Below are 24,615 nucleotides of genomic sequence, written 5' to 3'. Positions count from 1 at the left end.
CAGCCATAAAGCCAGCAAGGAGCATCAAGACAGTAGGCATCTCTGCTGTCTTCAACTCCATGTCCAGATACACAGGCTTGTATCTGCTGCCATCAAAAATGGGCATATGACTTCCTTAGTTTGCAGCTGCTTGAAATGCCAATCCATAGTTAAGTCCCAAGTTTGTACTCAGCTTTTCCTGTTCAAAGTTCCAAGACTTTTCTTCCCACAGAAAATACCAAGGAGGATTTGCCACCTTTGACCAAACCTCAGAAACCACTGTGTAATGGCGGTGGAAAAGAACCACACTGAGCAGGAGCAGCCCAGGGTACAGCTGTGGGATTTCTAATGCCAGGTCTAATGAGGTTGTATTTCTGAGCTGCAGTTTCTACCTGTCGTTATTCTCTTTTTTTGGACAAGCTGAATGTTTACTCACAATGTGGCTTTCTTGCCTTCTGACTCCACAAATGCAAATGTGTATGGTGATCTAAGTCCTGTCATGTTTCAGTGGTGGTGTAGTCTCACAGCTTGTATTTCTCAAACAGGAGCATTGCTCTATCTTCTGTACCAGGCCATTAAATCACAGAATCACAGAATGGTTGGGGTTGGAAGGGACGTCTGGAGATCATCTAGTCTAATCCCCCTGCCAGAGCAGGAACACCTAGATGAGGTTACACAGGAAGGCATCCAGGTGGGTTTTGACTACACAACCTCCCTGGGCAGCCTGTTCCAGTGTTCTGTCACCCTCACTGAGAAGAATTTTCATCTCCTATTTAAGTGGAACTTCTTGTGTTCCAGTTTATACCCATTACCCCTTGTCCTGTCATTGGTTGTCACTGAGAAGAGCCTGGCTCCATCCTCGTGACACTCGCCCTTTACATATATGAGGTCACCGCTCCGTTTCCTCTTCTCCAAACTAAAGAGACCCAGCTCCCTCAGCCTTTCCTCATATGGGAGATGCTCCACTCCCTTAATCATCTTCGTGGCTCTGTGCTGGACCCTCTCCAGCAGTTCCCTGTCCTTGAACTGAGGGGCCCAGAACTGGACACAATATTCCAGGTGCAGTCTCTCCAGGGCAGAGTAGAGGGGAAGGAGAACCTCTCTGGACCTACTGACTACCCCCCTTCTAATACACCCCAGGATGCCATTGGCCTTCCTGGCCACAAGGGCACAGTGCTGGCTCATGGTCATCTTGCTGACCCCCAGGTCCCTTTCCACTACGCTGCTCACTCATAGGTCGTTCCCCAACTTATATTGGAACCTGGGGTTGTTCCTGCCCAGATGCAATACTCTACACTTTCCCATGTTATATTTCATTAAATTTTTCCCCGCCCAACTCTCCAGCCTGTCCAGGTCTCTGGATGGCAGCACAGCCTTCTGGCGTGTCAGCCACTCCTCCCAGTTTGGTGTCATCAGCAAACTTGCTGGTAGTACACTCTATTCCCTTTTCTAAATCGTTAATGAATATATTGAATAATATTGGCCCCAGTACTGACCCTTGAGGCACTCCACTAGATACAGGCCTCCAAGAAGACACTGCCCCATTGACCACAACTCTCTGGCTTCTTTCCTTCAGCCGGTTCGCAGTCCACCCCACTACCTGATCGCCCAGACTGCACTTGCTCAGTTTAGCAGCAAGGATGCTGTGGGAGACTGTGTCAAATGCTTTACTGAAGTCAAGGTAGACCACAATTGAAGCCATAAAGCCACTGTGCTGTGCCCCTTCTTCCTCCTGTAAAGTTGTCAGGTGTTTCTAAAGCTGCAGAAGTGAGTTGTTTCAGCTTTGTAGATATCAATATATACGGATTAGGTTCTAGTGTCTGGATCTTTGGCTTCATTTCCTGTCTGTTCCTCAGCTGTGAATTCCCTTGGGATCTCAGAAGGAATCAGAATAACCAGGGATATAAAACACCTATTCTAATGCGTCTAGTTGTCCGTACACAACTTGCTCTAAGACACTTGACCTATATTCCTTTCTTCCTTCTCTGCTTCAGCAAGAAGAGCTCCCTTCTCCCTGGAGCGGGCTGTACAAATCCCATCCTATGTAAACTGCTGTTTTCCAAACCCAGCTTTTCTTTCCAGGGAGAACCTGCACTGACAGAAAGCAGCAGGTCTTCTGACCACAAAATATAAGGACTAAGAATTGGTTCCTTGTCATCTCAGGGACAGAAAGTTACAAACTGGTGGTGTTTCTTAGTGCCAAGTTAGCTTGGCATCTCATGTCAAGTTCTATGTGAGCAGCTTGCATCCAAGACTCCAGCCTGCTTATGTTCCCAAAAGATTCCCAATAGATGTGGGGCAGGTTCTTTCAGGTGATTCTGATCCCTTTGGTGTCATCTAACCTTTACTGCCACCTTCAGTCACGGTCATTGACACTTCTCTGTTCCCATGGACCTGTACTGCATACTTGGACAGTCTCATAGTTCAGACTGTTGGGTCCCCAAAGAAGTTCCATCTATACAGCTGTAGGCAGCAGTGCTGAATTGTTGGGTGTGTACCAAACATTCCTCCCACACATTGTCACCATCATCCAGCAGTCGATGTACAACAACATGACAGTGATTTTAATTAACAGGGTGTCACTAGATTCTTCCTACTGTGTCGTAAGGTGTATTTTATTTGGGAGGGATGGAGCTTCTGTCAGGTTCATGTGACAGCAGTATGTCCTCCTGGAGCACTGAACCAAGTGGAAGACTTGAGGCATTTCAGGCTGTCAGACAAAGAGTGGGACATCTGGTGTGACATTTTTAAAGCTTTTACTTTCTGATTAGTGGCTCCCCAGGAACGGAGTGGAGTGTCTTCTCACTAGAATGGGCACTGCTTGTGTTCATCTTCCCTTGCTTGGCCTTCTTGACATGTCTTTCCTCCAGTCCTCTTCCTTCACAGAAAGGTTAAGGAGGAAAAAAAGGTGCTGAGACAAATTAGTTAAAAGTTTTCTGGTCTTCAGCAACAGCTGGAATCTGCTACATATGTCTCTGGCTAATTGGATCAGTATCTCTACATGGGGTCCTCCTAGACCTTACTGTTTTGGGGAGATTTCCATTTTTGTTGGACTGTGTTTTGGAACTACATGATATCAAGGCTGTTCTTACCCTGTTGCTCTGCTGCAGACAGCTGCCCTGTTTGTTTTCCGTTTGGCTGCAGGTATATTCCCTCATGATTTAGGACATTTCTTCTACTCTTGAGACCTCAGTGGAACTTTCGTTGCAGCCATCCGTTTTTTAGGAAGCTCTTTGAGACTGTGCCCACTGTTTGCTTTTGCATCCTTAGGTGTATGTGACCTTTTTGGTGGCCACTCCAGGAGCCTGGGACCATGAGAGAGGTTCAGGAGTTTAAGGCGGACTTTCTCCTACAGGCTTAAAGAGTTACATGATCTGTGTCATTTCTCTTGTGATCTGCTTAAATCAAGAGATTAACCTTTTATGCATGCAGAAATGAAATATTTTTCTATTCTTTCCTTAGAATTTGTTACTGAATTTCTCCAGCCTCTGCAGAGCAGTTGTCTGGAGCCTCCCGAGTACTTTGCCATCAGATGCTAGGAGGCACAACGTTCCATTTGGCAGAGATATTCCAGGGATATTCCTATTAAGCCTGTGACCTGTGTACTTAGTGAGAGAGTGCTTAGAGACACCCAGGCTATGAATATGTGTTTATTGACAGTCACTCAAAGAGAAAGGAGGATTACTTGCCAGTAGATACTTGTTTCCTAGACAGATATTTCTTGTGCCTGTTCACAAACCAGCTACTTTCCCTCTATCTTCCTAATCCCATAATCGCCTAACCCTGGAAATGCAGGGTGGAGTGAAACTAAAGGTGTGAGTGCTCCCAGCATCCATGTGCACACTGTGGGTGTGGTATATGGCAGAGGGTTATCAGCAAGCTGTCTCTGGATGCTACTGTGGTTTAAAAAGTCCATAGTGTAAATCATCTTATATGTACAGTGGAGTGAATGTCCATATGAACAACTTGCCTGAAAAAAAACTTCAGCTGTGCTTCATGGTTGACATGTCAAATTGAGGCTTATTCCTTCTGTATCTAGTAAGCCAGCTAGACATTAGAAATATGGAAAATAAAAAATAATCTCTTGAACAGTATGTCTCTACAGCTTTATACTGGACAAGACGTAGATGATCATATGAGGACTGCCTTTTGGGTTGTGTTTTAGTCATGTTGCAACAGAACTCTAAAATCAGTTAATTTTTGTGCAAAATATTTTCCTTGGGGAAGTCAACATATACAACAAATGCAAATAGAAAGCAACAACACACTTTCAGTGCTCCAGATATCTTTTTACTTGGGTGGGGAATGAAAATGTTGAAGTTGCGTATGACCAGTGTAAGTTTCCTGCAATGCACCTGAGACATGAGGGTAACTATTTGCTGGCACTGCCACACCCTTTCATTTAAACCAGCATTTACTCCACCAATTCTTTGCCTTGTATGTAGACTCCTGAGCTCCCTGCAGTGTGTTACACTGCAAATGAAAACAGAGCTACAACCCAGTACCAAACCCCAGAGTCCTTCTAGGATAGTCCTAAGGAGAGCAGTACAAGAACAAATACAGAGGAGAATAATTACTTTCTCCCTTTTCCTGATATTTCTTATTGAAAAGTAATGTGTTGCTGGTGTTAGTATTAATAAAAGTAATATAAAATTATCAGTGGTTTATAGGGATGCCAATCATTATGCTTTCTAGAAGTTACATTTTTATTCTATGCTGTTTGTTACTCTGCTCACATCACCATCATGACTGTGCCTGCCAGTAGTGCACCAAATGGCATAACTAAATATCTTTCACATGGGGCTTGTTCTTTCATCCTCTGCCAACGGAAAAGTGGTATGTGTAATGTTGTGGTGGATTTTTTTGTTTTGTTTTGTTTCGTTTCAAGGGATGTGTCACAATATGTTTGTGTTACAAAAGGCAAGTGGGTTGAAGGGCAGGGTGATTTTGGAGATCCTCTGGGAACTAGAAGGCTGATTGTGCAGATGGGTAGTGCCAGAGTGATTACTAACATGAGTAGTCTTTCTCAGTGGAGCTGGGGGCAAGTAATGTTTCCAGAATCTGGCACAGGAGCAGCTGGTGTTTCTGCGTAATGCTTCTACCTCTCCTCTCGTCACTCCTACCCCTGTGGCTTTATTACTTAACCATGCAAAATTATTGTGTGTTTGACCCTTGGAGTGCCAAACTGCAGGTGTCTTTTTTTTTTTTTTTTTTCCCAAATATCAGTGTAGAGAACTGCAATTAAAAAAAAAAAATAGTTAATTAGTTCCAGTAGAGACTGGAGTCCTGTGTTCTCAGCTGTGAGTAATGATTAAGGGGAAGCAAAGGAACCTGTGTTGACTCCTTAGTGTAAAATCAGCTTGAAGAGGGAAATAAGCTCCTCTTAATCTGTTGTATGTTCAGACCCCCAAATGCACTTCCCACCACCATTAGATCCTTTAGAAAATATCAGTGTCTTTGTTACAGAGAAGGTAGCTGTGGCTGCAGCTTGAAGAGCAGTGTCATTGAGTCACTGTCCTAGCAATTTAATTTGTCATAGAGAGGCTCACGAAGTGGTGACCTACACTTGACATAAAAGCTGGTCCTAAAGGGTTTCAGAGACCTCATGGGAAGTAGCCTGGTTGGGTTCAGGTGGGGACCCTCGTGGGGATCTTCCCTCCTGTGGAGACATAGAAGGATGCAGAGGGGGAAAAAAAAATGTTTCCTGGATGACAGGAGGAGAGGGAATGAGCAGTCAAGTGGGTTCTAGTTGAGCCCCTACAAAATTCTGCCTATAAAAGGTTTTAGCAAATGATACTTTTGGAAGATCTTTTAATTTTAACCTGCGTGTAGGATTTTGTGAAATCTTTTAATAATAAGCCAGAGGTCTCTGAATGCTGATCTGCAATGCTCTCCATCTAAGGCCAAACCTGTAGTTACTGTTGAGCCAATGAACAAAAGAAAGAATTTTGTCCTAGTTAGGGTCACAGCACTTGATCCATAGTGTTGAAATAATCGCAAAAAAAACATTTGCATTACCCCTTAAAATGTAGCTGATTTTAAAAAGCGTTTGACTCTCATTTCCAGGACACAAAAGCAAATTAGAAGTTAAAACATGCAGCATAGGTTGAAGATACCGTTGCCCTGATTTTTTACCTTCAGGAAACATTGCTGGCATTCCTTCTAGTAATATTTGTTTGAATACTGTGTGTGAGTTATCAGCAAGTTTTGCTCAGATATGATAATGTGTATTTATCAACAGATTCATGTGCAGGTGCAGTTATCCATCATATGGAGTTGCAGAAGCAGGTATTCATAATTGTGCACTCTCTTGAGAAAATATTTTAAGGTTTGAGCAAAGTTTAAAGTCTCAAAAATTTTTGTTAAAGCGTGAATAAGTTGCACAGTTTGAACAGGGCATACATGAGCCATTCTTGTGCATTTCATTAGGTTACTTCTGCTCTTTATAGGATGCTGTCTTTTGAGGGTGGATCTCAAAAGCATGGCTGCTTGGCTGAGTTCATCAAATCACTACATGTGTGGGTATCATTCGAGTAGTATTCTGACTACCATGAGTTTCAAGTCGTGCATGTCTATGCAGTAAGAGCGTGATTTGGCTCACCTGATTTGGAACACTAGAGAGTTTTGCTTTGCTTTTTGCACTTTAAGGTTTGACTATAAAGGGGTCTAGTTCAGCTACAGGTACCCACACTGTGGACATCTGAGGGCAAGCAGGGTGAAACTTTTGCTTGCCATGACCACCTGCACTGGACACTAGAGTGATGTAAGTAAGCCAGGGTAGAACCACTTTTCCAGTTTTAGCTTAAAATGAATGAATCAATTTAAAATGTTGGACTCTGCTCTGATGTATTTAATCTAGAATATTGTCAAAGGATTATTGCTTAATTTGATCATATTTACATTTTTAAGAATTTCTGCCTTTAATGATTTATTTTCCCCTGTCAGTTAAACTGTAGACCTTCAATATTATTTTATTGTTGCTTTCTCTGAAGCATCTTTCTTAGAAGGATGCAGGCTTATGAACAAATCACTACACATAAACTGGGGTGTGAGCTTAATACACATCACTTACTGTGCAGTAACTACCCTTTCTCCCAGGAAAAATGCCCAGTGGTTTATTCCCTTTTATTAAGGGATAAGCATGTTATATTTGCTCTGGGAGCAAACACATACACTACAGTTGACATGCTGCAAATACACATCCTGATTTGTCCTACAGTAGTTTGGATATATGTTCATCTCCTAAGACACAGCTGAAATGTTGCTTTATGTCATTCAGGTGAGGTCTAAACAGTAAGAGAACCTCTTTTTTATGTTTAGCTAAGACTGTTATTGCAACCCTGATTATTTGCGTTTTTTTACTGTTAGTCACAAGAATTTTGACTATTTTGTTCTTTTTAGAACACATTTTGATAGTGCAAAGACTGACCATTAAGCATAACAATGACTTCTTGTGATCTCACTTTACCTTTGTCTCATCCCATTTCAGTGCATTGTCTAGTTTACACTTCTTATCAGTCTCCTTTTTTATTCCAGTTTTTGACTTGAAATAGTGTTAGCTGTGTTCTCAAACTGAAGTTAAATATAAGAACTTCTGAGATACATAAGAGATAGATGTGTACTGTATATGTTGCTTTAATGCTAACCTGGACCTGGTTGCTGAGAGAACAATAAACTGCAAACCTCACCTGGAATTAAAGGAATTTTTAAAAGTAATTTTCTGAGTAATCACTAGAGGGAAATTGCACAGGCAAAAGCACTGTCTGTAGTTGTATGTCTAGCAGTTAAAACCTGCAGTATTGTCTGGCGAAGTACAATTTTATTGTGTTTTACCCAGCTGAACTCACTCTCAATCTCAGATGCATGATTTATCTCCTGAGGGTCCACACTGGGCTTAAGTAAGATTTTGATTAATCTATCCTGTTTTTCAAGCCAAACTCATTTGATTTCTACTTTCTGACCATAGAGAAATGATCCATCAGTTCAGAAAGAGAACCTTAGAAATAGTGTAGGAAACAATATGATAACATAGTATTTGAGGTTTAAATGTGAAGAACCAAGAAGAAGAAGAGGAGCACGAGGAATGAAATCTTTCCAGTCCCTGGTAGTTTGCAGCTGTTCCGAGAAGGCCTTTGCCCTGGTATAGTGACTGGTGACTATTCCAATGCAGGAGAAGCTGCTGCTGCATCTGGGACCATATTCCTCTTCAGCCACTGTGTGAGGTGGGACTTTCTGTCACCTTGGCTGGAGACAGGGTGAACTGCAAGTTTACTGGCAGAGTAGAGAACACTTATATTTTCTAGCAATTCACCAAGATTAGCAGCTTCAGTACATCATCCATCCAAGACCAAGTAACGACAGTGCTGGTTCTTTCACTGCACCTTCCCTTTGTTAGTTGTGTGGCTAGGGATTTTGTCTGCCTGAATATTTGTTTAGTGATAAACACACTTGGAACTCCATCTTTTTCTTCTTTAGAGCCCTGCTACAAATAATTTTTAGTTTTTCTTTTAGAGCTAAAAGGTACACTTTACTCAATTTAGTAACCATACCTCAGAAACACTTTTCATTAAGAATAATGTGGGAGTGGCTACTGAAAATTGGGTTTTAATAACACTATATTGAAGTTCCTATTTGCATAGATTTTGAAAGTAGATCAGATCCAAGATTGAACTGGGCTTCTGATCATTTGATGCTGCAGGAAGAGTAAGATTAACATTACTAAGTGTTTTAATAAGAAATGTTGTATTGCTGTATGGGGATTGTATTATTCAATATCTACCAGCCATTCACTTTTGTGTGATGTTCTTTCTGTAGTGCCTGTTACTCTAAAGAACATGCAGCTCCAGGTTGCTAATAACTTTTTGTTGTACAGCCCAAACAATAGATGAGTGATTTGATTATCTGTCTCTTCAGGATTAATTTAAATTAATTTTTTACTATGAGACTTTGTATTGTTACTAGGAGCAGTTAGCAGTGAAAGTATGTATGTTTTGAAATATAATTACTGATCATACCTAATAACTGATTTTTAGTTCACTCATTTTAAGAAATGAAAAGAGCACCTGCTTGCTATCACTATTTTTAATATCCAGTAAAAGTAATTTTATTATAAAATACAAGATATCCTTTTTCTTTATTAAAAGTTCAAATAAACTATTAAAAACATTTTGTTAGGACATAAATTGGCTAATAGCTTGGGAAAACGTTTTAAACTCTGTTGCAATACTATTTATGTGACAAATAAGAAAACTAATAACTAATTAGGTTGAATGAGCTTTAGTGAGAAAATGAAACCTATTCAATATGCTCTAGATGAAGTGACCTTTTGAAAGATCTATTTTTGAATAAGCAAGGTTACCCAATAAATAAATAAAGCATGAAAATTTATCTAAGTCTAGGACTTTATGTATTGAGAGTCATGAAGCAGGCCTTTTCTGATAAAATGTTTTCAGTTTTTTCCTACGTTAAATCTGTTTAATGATTTTTTTTTTATATATTTCGTAGAACCAGATGATAAAATAGCTTCATCTTCAAAGCCAGAAGAAAGTTTCTATGCTGACAGTTACAACCCCTTCAAGGATGAGGATGCCCCAGAGTACTTGAACCCATTTGATGAGCCAGACCATGAGCCTGAAACATTTGTAACTGTAAAAGATTCTCCTCCACAACCTGCAAAAAGGAAAAACGTCAGACCAGTGGATATGAGCAAATACCTCTATGCAGATACCTCTAAAGCTGAAGAGGAAGAGCTAGATGAGTAAGTATGATTCTTCAGCAGCTTTGGAAGTATTAGTGGGATCCTTGGCTTAATACTGAGATATATTGGTTCAACCTTGGTGATCCTTAAGCACCTCCTTAGGACAGACTGATCCTTCAGCAGCAGGAAATACCACAACCCCAAGTCACACTATTCACCTTAACATGATCAATTAGGAAACTTTGCCTCATTGATAACAATAATTCCGTGATAGGGAACGAGCCTGTGCACTTTTTTGGCACTTAATACCCTGACAATTGCAAATGAGCCATAAATTAAGGAGCAGCAAAGCTTGGTCCTTCCTGTCATTTTTGCCATTGTTTTTACTACATGAAATAATATTTTTTTTAATGATAATGGAGAGTTTGTTTTATATTGGTACGATATATAAAAGCAAGAGCATTTTGTACTCTGTATCGCACATTTTTAAGAGCTTCGTAAAACTGAATGGGAAAGATAACACAATATGCACTTTCTTAGGTTCTTTCTTTTATCATAACCATGCATAAAACTTTTATAAACTCGCACTGACAGCCTTACAATATAGAAACATAACAAGGAGTGAGAGCTTTTTGCAACAGCTGTGCAGCTTGGGTGGTTTAAGGTATATACTTACTCCTTGTTTGTGGTCGTTAGTCACCAACCACAACACTCGTAAGACAGTTTACGGTGATTACATGCAAGCAATTTTACAGACAACAACTGTAATTAACATTTAGTTTTACATTATTTAATGAGATTTATCATTGCATGACATTTGCATTGCTTTCATATTTACTATTAATACAGGTTGCCATAACATCATCTCTATGTTTCTCTGTTGATAGCTGTGTTGTAGGAAACTGAAGGATCCCAATGTACTCTAATAGAAATGTACAAAGGACCCCGCAGGGTTTTTCCTTTTAAAGTCCTGTGGCCATGGATTTCTAGTTTGTTCTGTGGAGAAAAAAGAAAAAAGGCATTGGGGAATGAGGCCTCTGCCAGCTCCATTCATCAGGGCACTGCCTGAACAAACAGCACTGGCTGTGTCTTCAGAGCACAGTGTGATCACGCTGTTGTTGATGGTCACACCAGGCATCCCTGATCATTCACTGATCACCAGAATCTGCAGGGAGAAAAGAATGCGTATACTTTACACCTGCAAAGATGCAGGTATAGAGGACAGAAACAGCTGAGAAGCATAGAAAGAGCGAAAGCCTCATGGATTGGCAAGTGAAGAATTTTCTCTGTTTTATATTTATACTCACATTTCCACCCTATGCAACCCTGTGCCAAATGGGCTTGCAGCAGTGTTGTAACAGGCAGCCTTGTTTTTTCAGTGTACTGGACAGTAGATTTCTGTAGCTCTTAATTTACAAAAGCCGCCTTCTTATTTTAATGACCCCATTTGCTTTATTTCTTTTTTTTTAAGGATAAAAATAAACTCCCCATAGGTGGATTCTACTTGAACATAAATCTGATCTGTGTTTTCCTTTTAAAGGCATTGTCCCATGGAAGGATAAGGAGTCAAAAAGCACTGTAAAATAGGTTTTACATCTTTTACATAAGTTTTTAATGTCCTGCCCCGCAAAGTAACTTCCTTTCCACATTTTCCTCCCAGGTTACAGGAGTGCCATGTCATTGAAAAAGACATGGAGACTGTTAGATGTATTGGGTAGAAGTGTGGCCAGGAGAACCTTTGAGTCTTTATACTGAAACATTCTGGAAGAATAAGGGTGATAATAAAACTCCAGTCTAGGAACACCGGACTTGTGATACTAACTCACACCTACAAGCGCTATTATGCCTTACCTCATGTCATTAGTTTTCATATTTTTCAGTAGAAAGTTTTTGCTAAGGTATGGTATGGTGAGCACTGAAGTAAAGATTTTCATGGGCAGTGCCAGTTGGTAGTTTTTACGTGCCCTAAATCATGAAGGTTTATGTCCAGATGTGTATTGTTTCTTATATAACGTGAATATTGATGCTTTTATTATCTACATAAGTGGCTAATCTTCTTTCAAATCCTATTAAAGTTTAGGCTTCAGTGTCAATTTTTGGCAGAGAGTTCTGCAAGAAAACAGGATCTTATACAAAATGTTTCCTTTTGTTGATTGTAAATAAGTTATCTTTCCAATCCCATACACAATCTCTTCTGCTGACTTATCAAAATAATAATTAGTAGTATTGGATTTATCTGCCATAAAGAGTTGCTGTGTTATGTATCTCTAGCATGTTCACCATTACTTGTCACTTGTCTGAGTTAAATGGTGCTAACTTTTTCAATCTCTCTTTGTACAGAAGTCTCTTCATCTTTCTAATCATTTTCACCACACGTCTCTGGACCCTGTTATTTCTTCTGCTATTTATCTATTTTAAGCTGTGTTGACTTGGCCTGAGCAGTATATTCAAGACAAGGCTGAAAAACTGATCGCTGCAGTAGAAAAATTTACATATTATTTTCAACCTCTGTCCTAACATCTTGTATTTTGATTCCTTTTTGTGTTGTTTTGTGTAGTTTTTAATCATTTTTGCTTTCCCCAAGAGTGATTTTGAACCTGGTAGATGGAAAGCATGAGAAATAGAAGGCTCCTGAAAGACATGTACTGCTGCTCAGGAAGGATGATGTATTTTTATCCCTGCATCTTAAACATTTCGTTGGAGTTCACTTAATGCACCACTTGGCATTTTCCTGTTGTATTTTGTGTGAAATGCAATGGTGTGTTGTGATGGACACATCAGTTAGCTTCAGGACCCTTGTCCCACTCTGCTCTGGCAGATCCCTAGTGCTGCTTCTGGACTTGGAGCTTGCTCAAAGTGCCCCAAAAACTGAGCTCTGACTCCAGTTTTGTAACAGTCTCTAAAAGGTACTTACTCTCACTGCGCCTCTCTGAAGGATTTACCTTGGATAACTGGCTTAACTGAAACATATTTCACTAATGGTTGTGAAGATAATGTAAGATTTTACAACAGACATAAACAAAGCATAGTCACAAGCATACATGGAATGAGGTATCACACGGTACGAAGGACTTTGATGAGCCAGTACAAATATTCTGCTGTAAAACTACGCTCTCAAGACATACATCCTCATACCTATCTAGAGATAAGGAATGTTAGTGTGAAGTTCTGCTTTGGGCTTTTTGAACTTTATACATTAAAATCAAAATGGTAGGTGGCTTCCAGTTAATAACGGAAAGCACACCTTGCTAAGCTAAGTTTAATTATTTGATAATAGCATGGCTCACAACTACTTAAAGTGTAATGCTTTCAACTTTAGTACTTCCGATTGATAATATTGCCTGATCATTTAACCCGGCCACACTGACAGCTTTGTTTTTTCTCCTCAATAAAATGTTTATTTTTTTTCAGTTAACCAGTAATGCCGATTGAAATAATTTTTAAATTGGTCAGAATAAAACTTGCTTTCAGATATTATTTGGCTCTCTGGCTCATTATCTTGTTAATCATTGCATGGCTTAGAATAATGCTGTCTAAGTGGAAAGGCTCTTGAGCTGCCTGTTGCACAAGAAGCCACAAGCCCCCACACTGACAGTGACAGCTTAATGCCAGGTAGTTTGTCAGGTCTGGGATTTTTTAATTTTGTAGTGGACAGTCTAGTATCTCTTTAGGCAAAAATCATATTGTGTGGATCAATTAACTTCACAGAAGCAAAAAGTATTGGAGATGACCTCAGAGAAAAGTGCTTTCGCTGCCAGACTTTTCCCATGTCTAATTTCTTGTGGAAACTGTTAGACCAACCTCTGCATATGTCAGACCCCCGTGACATCAAAATGTATAGACTCTTAAATCAAGAATGATCTTGGGTTTTCTGTTTTAAACTTATTTTTAAAAAAATCTTTCTCAATATTTGTCAGACAAATGAAAAGTGGTGCAGAGAGGAAGGCGGGAAGTAGCACGTGTGTGTTCTGCCCATACTGTCACCAAAATGTGAAGGTTTAGTCTGGGTTCAGGCAAGTTCTTCTCTAGGATAAAAAAAGGCAGTTGCTTGTCTCCTTATAGCACTTCCTTGTGCTGCATTTCCATGCAGTAGCGTACAATTCTTCAAGGTCATACATGCAGCACAGACAATTCTCAAGCATAAAAATTCAAAAGGTGGCTCTTCCAAACTTTTTTACTCTCATTGATAAGGTGTGGGTTTTTGTTTTGTGTGGTTTTTTTTTTTTTTCTCTCCACCAAATTAATTTTAACACGTTAAAAACACACCCTTCTAATTCCAAGTTCACAGAGGTAAATTACCTTCCTGCCAAACATGCTGTGTCTGTTGGCTGTTCAGAAGGCTAACTTGTTGAACTAAAACAACCTTGTCCTCTCCTGTAGAAGGCATTGTTCTTCAGCCTTTATCTCTTTTATCTTCATTTTCACCTCCCTTTGAACTTTACAGTGTCTGAAGACAGCTGAACTGGGCTATCAGCTAAATTAAAGCTACTGACAGCTAGGTGCATTCTCCACTCTAGCCTGAATACTCTCCTTTTTCTCCTGCCTCCCATGGAAAACACCCATCCATTTCTATTTAACTCATTATTTTGTGCTGCCTTCAGTTTTGATTGCACTGGTGGCTTTGTGATTGATGGTGAACCTGAAAGTTTCCTTCAGTCAGATGAGTTATTTTAGTGTTAGTCTTTCACTTCAGTATCTGGATTTAGATCTGTATAACAAGCAGCAGCAGATTCTCAGAAAGGTCTGGAGGTTTTATGCCTGGTCTTCACTTACATGCTTCAGTAAACTTTGTCTTTCAGAAATAGATTTTTGTAGTGTGGATTATTAATTGCTTGGTTTTTTTCAATGAAAAGAAGGTGATGGTAAACAGCATTAAAATAAATGCTAAAATCAGTCCATGAGACTGAAAGACACATTATTGTACTAAAAGTACACAGAACTGAAAAAAATTTGGTGTTGTGTAAAAGGAATCTGGATGCATAGTTGTTTTTTCACTTGTGCTCAAATTTTGCTGTTGTAGTTCCTTAAAAACAGTGTGTATCAGCTCAAAACTCTTATCCTGAGAGGAAATTTGTAAATGGATCTAGCTAGGTAGGCTCTTGTCTAATGCCGTATGCACTAATTTTTCCATTGCATTGAAATTTTCCAATGCATTGCATTGCATTGCATTTATGTTGCATTGAAAGGGCTGAGGTTATTTGCCGTCATTACTCTATAGCTGTATGCAGACAGATCTTTGGGAATTGAAGAAACTTAGTTACATAAATGTAGTTTGAGATACATGATAAATCTATCTTGCAGGGGAGGTGTGGACTAGAAAGGAGTTAACTAGCATATGAGTTTTGTAATTAACAATCCAATTTTGGATTGTAAAATATGAAAAGCGAATATTATTAATGAAGTGCAAATAAGGTTCCCATATGTGTCCTTAGCAGGATACAAAATTTCTGACTCTTCTAAGTATGTAGTAGAAGCCATTATTTGATGTATTAATTATTATTTCATATATCAAACTAACAGATAACATTTGGAAATGCTGTGGAAGTGTTTACTTAGGGTGGAACAAATGCGGAACTGGAACATGAATGCCAGAGTTGAGAATAATTCGTTGGACTGCATCCACTTGGTGGAAGATGTTTACTGTGTTTCTTAAATGAGGTTCAGTTATAAAAAGCACTGTCAAAATAGGCAGATGATGGCTACTAGTGTCTATAGAGAGGCGTACACGAGTCAGCTGTGGTTTTCTTGTACTTATATACTTACACTGTTATCCAAAGAGTGTGCTTAAAATGGTGTGCTGCAGAGTTTAAAATACACTCGATGTGGATTGTATCCCCATGGAATCCGAAATTTTCAGACTTAGACAGCCAAGAGTGAGGCCTCTCGAAGTGTGTTGAAACGTGAATGTAATAGTGGTGTGATTCTTAACTCAGTTCTAGTGAAGCATTCTTAATTCTGTTCATTAGAACAGCAGCTTCACTCAAATTTGTTGTTATTGAGCTTGTCAGTATGTCACTCTCTGGTAGATATCTAAGTATAATCGAAGAGTTAGCTTTATGCAATTGATAATATTTCTATAATTTACAGGACTTCACAAAATTTAAGGAAATTCTGACCTAACGCAGTTCTAACTGTTGTAACTCACTTTTCAATCGTATGAAAAAGTAGTATCTAAAAGCATGTAAAGGCAAAACATATTCTTACGTGGAATACTAGAAACATTTTAGTCATTGGCTTCTCTAAACAGGTCTTATTTTCTGTTTTAATTCCATGGAGATAGCAAAGAAATATGTTTCCCTTCTTTTAATTAGATCAAATCCGTTTTATGAACCAAAATCAAGCTCCGCTTTAATTAAAGTTGCTCCACTGCAAGAACCGGAAAAGAAGATGAAAAGAAAGGCTCCTGAACCACCAAATCTCTTGCCAAAGACAGAGACAGGCATGAATGAGAACATGCCAGCTGTTCCCGCATCGAGGGAGCTTTCTTCTTCTCCTAAGGTAGGTTTTTCATACCAAAATTCTGTCTTTGTTATTAACAGTACCTTTATGTGTATTGTAGACATCCTATTTATTTCTGCAGGCCATCTTAAAAGCTTTCCTTATACTTAATAAGGTGTTGGCTCATCTCTATTCACTTACTGGTTCATAGGGAGAGAGCAGCAGTGGGAGCTTGTATTTTTTCTTTAAGGATTTAATGACAACAGTAACAGCAACTGCAGTTTCAAAGAAAAGAGTCTTCCAGTAACAAATGTTACAGGACAGCTGGATATGCCAACGAGAAGGAAGAAAATCATGTTGAACAATACTATGTCTTGATCTATTGTAATGCTGTTAAGCCTTGCCCCTGTTGAAGAGTCTGTCTCCATATTTGTGTCAGAAATCTGGGTTTTAAGAGTATTATTTAAGTATTGGATAATGTTCATTTATGTTTCATTTATATATGCCTAATTCTATAGGTACGTTGAATTAATTAAAAAAAAAAAAGTAATCTTTAAATCAGATTAACTGTTAATTAGGAATGTCCAGACAAAGCGTACATCTATGTTTGTCAAGGGAAAATACGAGTTAACTTTGGTTGAAGAGGGCAATGTGAGGCACAGGTATTTTAGGATTACAACAGCTAACTTGAGTCCGTGTGAAGCTCAACTCCAATGATTCAGCAGTTAGCACCACTTGTGCTAACTTAATAAGCACTTAATAGTGTATACTAATGGGTCTTTCTTAAAAATTAATTTGATGTGTGCTGATTGCTTGTTTTGAAGGGTAGGAAGATGAGAACAGAAGTCTTCCCTTCCAGCACATCTTGCCCAATTTATTCGTATTATCATCTGTTTTGCCTTGTATTGGAAGTGCTGAACTTAAAGAGTTGAATGAAACTACTTCTCATACCTATCATTTCATTGCTTAATTACTCAGCCAGATTGCTGACATGTCCTTGTCCCCTCAGGCTCTGATCTTGCAGTCATTTTAGCACTCAGTCAGGGTAAAGAGTATGAACCCAGAAATCTGATCTGTGTCTGTTCATAGCAAAACAAAACAACATAGTAAGGCCACAAGCACAATTCACAAGTTATTCTTAATATGCAAAACCACAACCAGGGAAATACGAAATCAAAGCATAGCAGTTTTATAATGCTCTGAGATGGGGTTTGATCTCATTTGCTGGAGTTTCTGTATGAAAAATACTGCAAAATATTTGATTTCTGGTGGAGTCTGGCCCTCAGGTCAAAGCTAAGCAGCCAAACTAAAGCGTTCTGGTGCTACCAGGCAAGGAAGAGACATACGTGGAGGAGATTTTATCATGTTACTTGATGGAGGTTGTGCCCCCATTGCTCATTGTTTGAGAGGTTTTTTTAACAGGTCTGCATCCAAGGAAATAAGTCTTTCTGCTTTATTTAATGTCTTTGTTGTACTGAAATAACATATTACTACTGGGTTTGATTATTGTAGTTTTTGTCTACCCCAGACTAAGTTTTAGATTGTCTGAAAGCTGGAATTGATTAAGAAAAGATGCAGGATTGTACTCGCTGAGGAGACTGTGCTGCTATGAACACGGGTAGTTCCTGCTGTTATGTAGGAATTTGTGCATATTTCGGTGTCTGCTGCTTGCAGCCCACCTCTCTGCCACTGATGCTGACCCACAGCTGAGACCAGCAAAGGTCCAGGTACTGAAATTTTGATATTCATTAGGGCCACTGGGGAAAATGGAGTTCTATGACCCTCTCTGGTACGGAAAGCTTTAATTTTTTTACAGGATTTTGAAGGATACGAGACTGTTAGGGAAGGCTCCAAACAGATTGTGTGAACCAACATAGGCAGGTTGCAGGAACAACCACAAACCGTGGATGAAATGCAAAGAGTAAATCTGTTATTGTTACCTTGCGAACCAGGAGATCTCCGAAAAAATGCCTAAGCACCTGGCCAGCAGTACAAAAGCAGGAATGCAGGCACTGCAGAGCTCGGTCTGTGCTAGAAGATCTACGAGCCTGCTGCTTTTGCCTGTACTTCAAGGGTTCACAAAGGCACAGTTTACCATGCCACTTTGATCTTTGCCTGCAGTAGAGCAGGAATTTCAAGGATGTTCACTAAGGTGCCTTTAAGACTTTCAGAGGCCTGTGTTATCTAAACACAGAGGTTCTACTCGTGAAGCACAGAAGGCTAAACAACAACAATTAGTGTAATATATGTGTTTTTCTACACCTCAGCTGCATTTGCTTGAGCGTATTTACAGGTCTCCTTGCCAATCTTCCATTATATTCCCACACAGATGCAGTGTCCTGGTTTATTATATTTCAGCTAGAGTGGAAAGTTTCGCTGACTGGGTGCGTTAAAATATTGTACGGTCACTTGCAATTCAGAAAGCTTTCTGTAAGCAGAGTCTTTTTTCCTGTGCTTGAATTGTTTTACTCTAAGGCAATCTAATAACGTTAAATCAAAAGAACTTTACTTGGAATGCTTTTTGAAATTCGGAAAAGTACTGTCATCAAAAAGAAAAGAAAAATAAACCATTTCCTCACACCACAATATCAAATAAGGCCCAGGTAGGACCTGGACTGTTGGCACAAATAACTTTTTTATTACTCAATAATAGTAACAATGTTTAGCAACCCTGAAAAAACTTCAATCAAAAGGTATAGGCACTACACAAACATGAACTTAGCGCATACCCTTATGTAGGGGGAATGGTCCCATGGAGGTAAACTTAGGTACAGGAAAGTTAAATAACATATCTTATTCAGTGTTTTGTCCAATTTTGCTGTGCACAAAAAGCCTCTGCTACAACTCTGACCAGAACCTACGTGTCCCAACAGGTTCAATCCCCTGGCTTGGTTGCCTTCATAGGAAATTACTGTGGAGCAGAAATGCTAATCTTTAGACTACACAAACACAGCATTAATATTAGAACTTTTGAGTTTAAGGGAGAAGACTCCAAAAATGCTTCTGCAAATCTTTGACAGAGTAGTTGGAGCTAATTTTTCCTTCACATGCTAATGGTGTTCATCACATTTGCTGGCACAAAAACTACATTGCTGTTATTAACATCTATAACAGCAAGTTTATCAGGTTGAAATTGCTCCTGAAAGATTATTTGACACATGACAGATTTCTACTCAAGAGACAGCTTCCGAATACCTGAAATTTTGTTACTCTATTAAAAAAAAAACAAACCAAACACATATTGAAAACAGTAGTGAAGTCCCTGGGAATTTAAATACCAATTTAAAAGTAAAGCAAGAAAGTTTGGTATTTTCCTAAGTATAAACCTTGAAATCAAATCTCTAGAGTATGACTTGGACACCAAAATTGCTTTATTCAGTGTTGAGCTGCAATGAGCCTTCCAGCATTGTCATGGTGGGTATAGGAACTCTTCCACAGAAGTGCAAGTGGATTTGCTGTTGAAACATCATAGTCTGAGTCCAACATTCTACTATTACACAAGTAATGATGGAAGGTGTTTCGCAGCTGAGGGATATCTGACTTCTCACACATTATTTTTCTTTAATGTATATATGTTTTCTTACTTTATAAAAGCAGTATCTGCAGTAATGAAAGAGAAGAATAAATGAATTTTAGCAGTCATCAGTCTTTGGCCTGTCTTGTTTGAGAACAGACTTAAACTAACACATCTACATGAATTGCAAAAGCCTTTCTCTCAAGGGAGTTGTATGGTCTTTTAACAGCTGAAGACTATTTCTAGATTTTCCTGGAATCATATCCACAATTAATTACCTCTATTACTCCCGGCACCATAAAAATCAAAGTTTCTCTAGTTCCCTTGTTGAGAGTTGTATGCTGTACAAGATAATTCTGTGTGAAAAAATTAATGTAAAATTAGGGAGAAAATTCCAGAAGGTATCTTTTGATCTGGTGGTATCAGCATCAGGCTTGATATCCCCAGGTTAAAGAGGGTACTCCAGGGTGAAACTTACTCAGGACCTCAACAATCAGTGAAAACAGAACATGAGACTAATAAATAGGCATGAAGGGACTTCTGGAGGTCATCTGGTCCAAGCCCCCCTGCTTAAACAAGGCCACTAACCCAGGACCGCATCCAGACAGTTTCTGAATATCTCCAATATTCATCTGATGTTTTTCAAATGTTTGCCTTGTGCTGCTTCCCTGAGCAATCAGTTACGAGGAGTAGCAAGCCCTTTCCAAGCCTCTTTAATTTCTTCCATTTGAGCAGGCCCTTCTGATCACTCAGAGATCCTCATGTCATCTCTATTGGTAAGGAAGGGGCAGTTATCTGTCAGAAATAAAGCAGAGTCTAGCTCTCCATAAAGGTCCAGCTGGGTCTTGGCCCCATAGTACTAGCTCAGTAATTGCCATATCTGGGTTGGGAGGAAGTTTTGTTTCCAAATATTTTTACCTCCTAAAGGATTATCTTAATTCCCTTTTGTCTTCCTTCCATGCCTCCTCTAAACTAACCTGAGTCATCAGAGAGAGCTTGAAAATTCAAAGTCTGAAAGCCTGGAATTATCCCACAGTTAATCATCTCAAATGGCTTGAAGGCTGTGGTGTGCTGGCTATATTTAGGTGAGCCTAGCAAAGCTGTGGATAAGGTCTTCAGTCATCAACCTGCTACAGTGCTGCCAAGTCCAACAGAAGCCTTGCTGGGCTTGTTACCATCATACAAGTGTTACTGTTCTTGACATGGTTTGGCTAATAAGGTTCTGCCTTTCACAGAGGTGATGGAGATTAAATTTCTTCCACTTGTTTGACTTTGTGGGAAAAAAATGAACAAACTCAAAAAAAATTGATCAAACTCAGTCCAGACTCAAAAAGTGGTATCAGACCAGTGGATAGTTCTGGTCAACAACAGGTTGACCATGAGTCAATGATGTACCCTTGTGGTCAAGAAGGCCAGTGGTACCTGGGGTGCCTTAGAAAGTGTGACCAGCAGGTGGAGGGACGTTCTCCTCCCACTCTGCCATGGTGAGGCTGCACCTGGAGTATAGTGTCCAGTTCTGGGCTTCCCAGCTTAAGAAGGGCAAGGAATTACTGAAGGGAGTCCAGTGGAGGGCTACAAAGATGATTAGGGGTCCAGAGCATCTTTCTTATGAGGAAAGGCTGAGAGAGCTGGGTCTGTTCAGCCTGGAGAAGAGAAGGCTGAGAGGATATCTTATTTATGCTTACAAATATCTGAAGGGTGGATGTCAAGATGGTGGATCAGACTCTTTTTAGTGGTGCCCAATGACAGGATGAGGGGTAATGGGCACAGACTGGAGGTTCCATCTAAACATGAGGAGAAACTTCTTTACTTTGAGAGTGACCAAGCACTGCAACAGGCTGCCCAGAGAGGCTGTGGAGATTCCTTCTCTGGAGGCATTCAAGACCTGCCTGGACACATTCATATGTGGTCTGTTCTGGATGAACCTGCTTTAGCAGGTGGGTTGGACTAGATGATCTTCAGAGGTGCCTTCCAACCCCAAGCGTTCTGTGATAGTGTGCGTATCAGTGCCCACCATTGCTTTAGCCAATTAAAAAATGTACATACCAACTTGAACAGTCTCAGCATCTCTTATCTTTGCTGTGTTATGTTGAGTTTATTGGAAATACAATCCAGGTATCAGTTCCAGAGTCGGCAATTGTGTCCTATAGTAGAGAAGCTGAAGTTGTGTGCCTCTGCACAATCATGGATTTTATTGCCTTTGTCAGAATGGGGGGCAGGAATGCTGGTGCATTTACATGGGAGGTGAAGAATTATTTACTAGGGAACAGAGGAAACAGATCATCACTCTCAACTGCAGAGCTGTTAAGAGAAAATAGCTTCTGTGCTGGGTTGGCATTGTTCATTCATTCATTGGAGGATGGCATTTGCCCTTCCCTTCAGGAAATCATTCTGTGAAAGGCTTTTCCTATTACATGATAGTCTCATTTTGTTGCCAGACTACTGCCAAGGCTCATATATCCGTGCAGTTTATGAATACTGCAGTTACCATTAACCTACTGAAAGTCAACAAGTTTGGTGAATCCAGCTTGGTCTCACATCCTTTCTCCAGTCTTCAGGGTCATGAAACCTCTGTTTGTTGGGCACACACTTGATAGAGTGGCTACTGCAGACTGACTAGTTGTCAGCCTGGGATTTGGTAGCTCACAGATCTCCATCTCACAGCTGCCTACTGGATTAACCAGAATACACTGATAATCATGAAAACATAGGCATTGATATCAGTGCTTGTAGGCAAGAGCTTACAACAGCCGTTTAAGTTGGCAGAAAATGAGACTACACATTCATATAATAGTCCAAAGCAAATAAACAGCATTTTGGTTCTGCTCTCTCATGCCAGGCAAGCTAGCTGGTTTAAGCTCTAATGAAACATATTAATAGGAAACGTAGTAAGAAATACAGAATTCTTTTTCTGCATGGTGTGTAATAACCCATCTCCATCCAGTATCCTTGGTAATCCATTGTACATCTGCAATACTTATGTTCAGACTGTTCAAAAAGATTTCTGCCTGATAGTTTATCCTTCAAACTGCAAAGGAGGTACAAATTGCCTCTGTATGAAAGAAGGGAACTTCTCAGATACTTTCCAAGGGAGCAACAAGAAACTTGTAGTTTCTTCTTTTTTTTCTCTTCTCGTTCTACAATAAGAATAAATGCTTAGACAGAGATAAAGCACAAAACTCTCAGGCGAGTTTAGTGGAAGGGGAGGAATGTAACATTCAGTATAGTACTAGGTACAACTCTCCAAAACCTGAGAGACCCTGTAGTCTCCAGTTTCTCACTTTTCCATTTATATTTACCTCAGCATTATCAGCCTTATGTGACTGAACAGTAGTAAGAGCTCACCTTAAAACATCAAATAGAGAAATTACATTAAATTCCAAACACTAGATGTAGATCACTCATTGTCTGTTGGTATCAAAAGCGTTTTAGTTGTCCATTCACATGAGGACTTTCTGGCTCTCTGGAACACTTTATTTAATGATTTTGCTCCTTTCCAGCTTCACATGAGCTGCAAAGGAGTTGTGCAGCTCCTTTACATGAGAACGTTGTCACTTTCTTTGCAGACAGATAGTTCGTCAACCCCATGGAAGACTTGGGAGATAGTGGACAGAATATTAAGATATCTAATGTTATGAACTTGTGCAAAAAAGGCACTCTGAGAAAATCTGCTTTGCATACAGCCCTAAGACATTTTATCTTTTAATAGAGGAAAAAAGGCAAGGCACACACATAATGTGAACAGAGAGATAGTGAGATAATCATATTGAAGCACAGACAATTTGTTAAACTTGCAGCTTTTCAAGCGTTAAATAATAAGAGGGTCCCTTTTTTATACAATAATTAAGCAATTTCTTATTACTGTTTGCCTGAGTTTTAAATGGTGTTTGTCAACTTAATTAGCTATGTGCTTTTTCTGTGTTCCTTACTATTAACCTGTGTTTGGACATAAAACAACCATTTTAGAATACGTATTAGAGTAAGGAGTGAACTGTTCTCTTCCAAATGCAAGTTGTAGCATTTTTCCATTTTGCTGAAGGTATAGGCTACAGAATGTCTTCCTCTTGGCCTCAACTAAGTCACACTTCAGGGTTTGGATTTACTGCATTGCGTTCGGTCCCTTTCCTGACTTCTCGTGTTGCCCTATTCCTTGCCCCACCGACTGGATTGTTCTGTGAGTACTGGGAACACAAGACTGACATGGGAACAAAACACTGACACACACACAAGAACACAGCATGACAGGCCCTTTCAGTGGCAGCACAGTCATCACTCAGCTAGAAAACATACCCTTAGTGTCTCAGCAATGTGCTGGTTTGGGGTCTTCACTGCTTGCAGCAGCTGCTGGTTCTAGCAATCCAGTGGTGCTCAGGCTAGTGCTGCCAGGCAACAGCCTGTTAAAATCGAAAATGCAACCTTAGGTGAGACTTCTAAATGTCTTTCATGGTTTAACTTTCCATCTGTTCAAATTAGTAACAGAATAATTTAAAAAAATATTATTTAATCATCCAGGTTCCTACATACTAAATGTAGTTACTCTGTCAATATGAGGAAATTAAACTCTTATATTCTCTGTTTTTACTGGTTTTGTGCAAGTCGAATGATGTGTTAATGAAGGGGCCACTGTTTATGCAGATGGAAGTAGGGATGTAGTATATTATTGTAAAGTGTCAGACAGCTAATTATTACAACTTCTAGGTGCTGTTTCTTATAGTTCTGTTTCATTGGTGACCAGAATCTTCACTAATTTCTCTGTAAATGGGAAATGCATTTTACATACGTGCACACACGTATATGCGTATACATATACTATTAATTTTTACACATAGAATTATCTAACGTCTTTTCTGTAGGCCATATTTAAAAAAAAATATGTTGAAGGCAGAGAATCTTAAAATGAGTACAGTCTGAGGATTTGAAACCCAGTGGCAAATGTGGGCTTTTAAAAAGTGTCTTTTAGAAAAGTAAAAATTGCATCTTTTTGGGG

General features: G+C 39.5%; 1 protein-coding gene across 12 annotated transcripts in view; it reads left to right on the top strand.

The window, feature by feature from the left end:
- The window catches only part of EHBP1 (EH domain binding protein 1), a 225,715-nt gene that overhangs the window by 97,408 nt on the left and 103,692 nt on the right, over positions 1-24,615 (top strand). For all 12 annotated transcript variants that reach the window (XM_082048521.1, XM_082048525.1, XM_082048524.1 and 9 more), the window contains 2 exons: positions 9,484-9,736; positions 15,988-16,174. In XM_082048521.1, coding sequence (XP_081904647.1) covers positions 9,484-9,736; positions 15,988-16,174 — 440 coding nt within the window. The remainder of the gene's footprint in view (positions 1-9,483; positions 9,737-15,987; positions 16,175-24,615) is intronic.

Source organism: Streptopelia decaocto (assembly GCF_964273445.1).
Source record: "Streptopelia decaocto genome assembly, chromosome: 3".
Classification (NCBI taxonomy): Eukaryota; Metazoa; Chordata; class Aves; order Columbiformes; family Columbidae; genus Streptopelia; species Streptopelia decaocto.
This window is presented reverse-complemented; position numbering and strand designations above follow the sequence as displayed.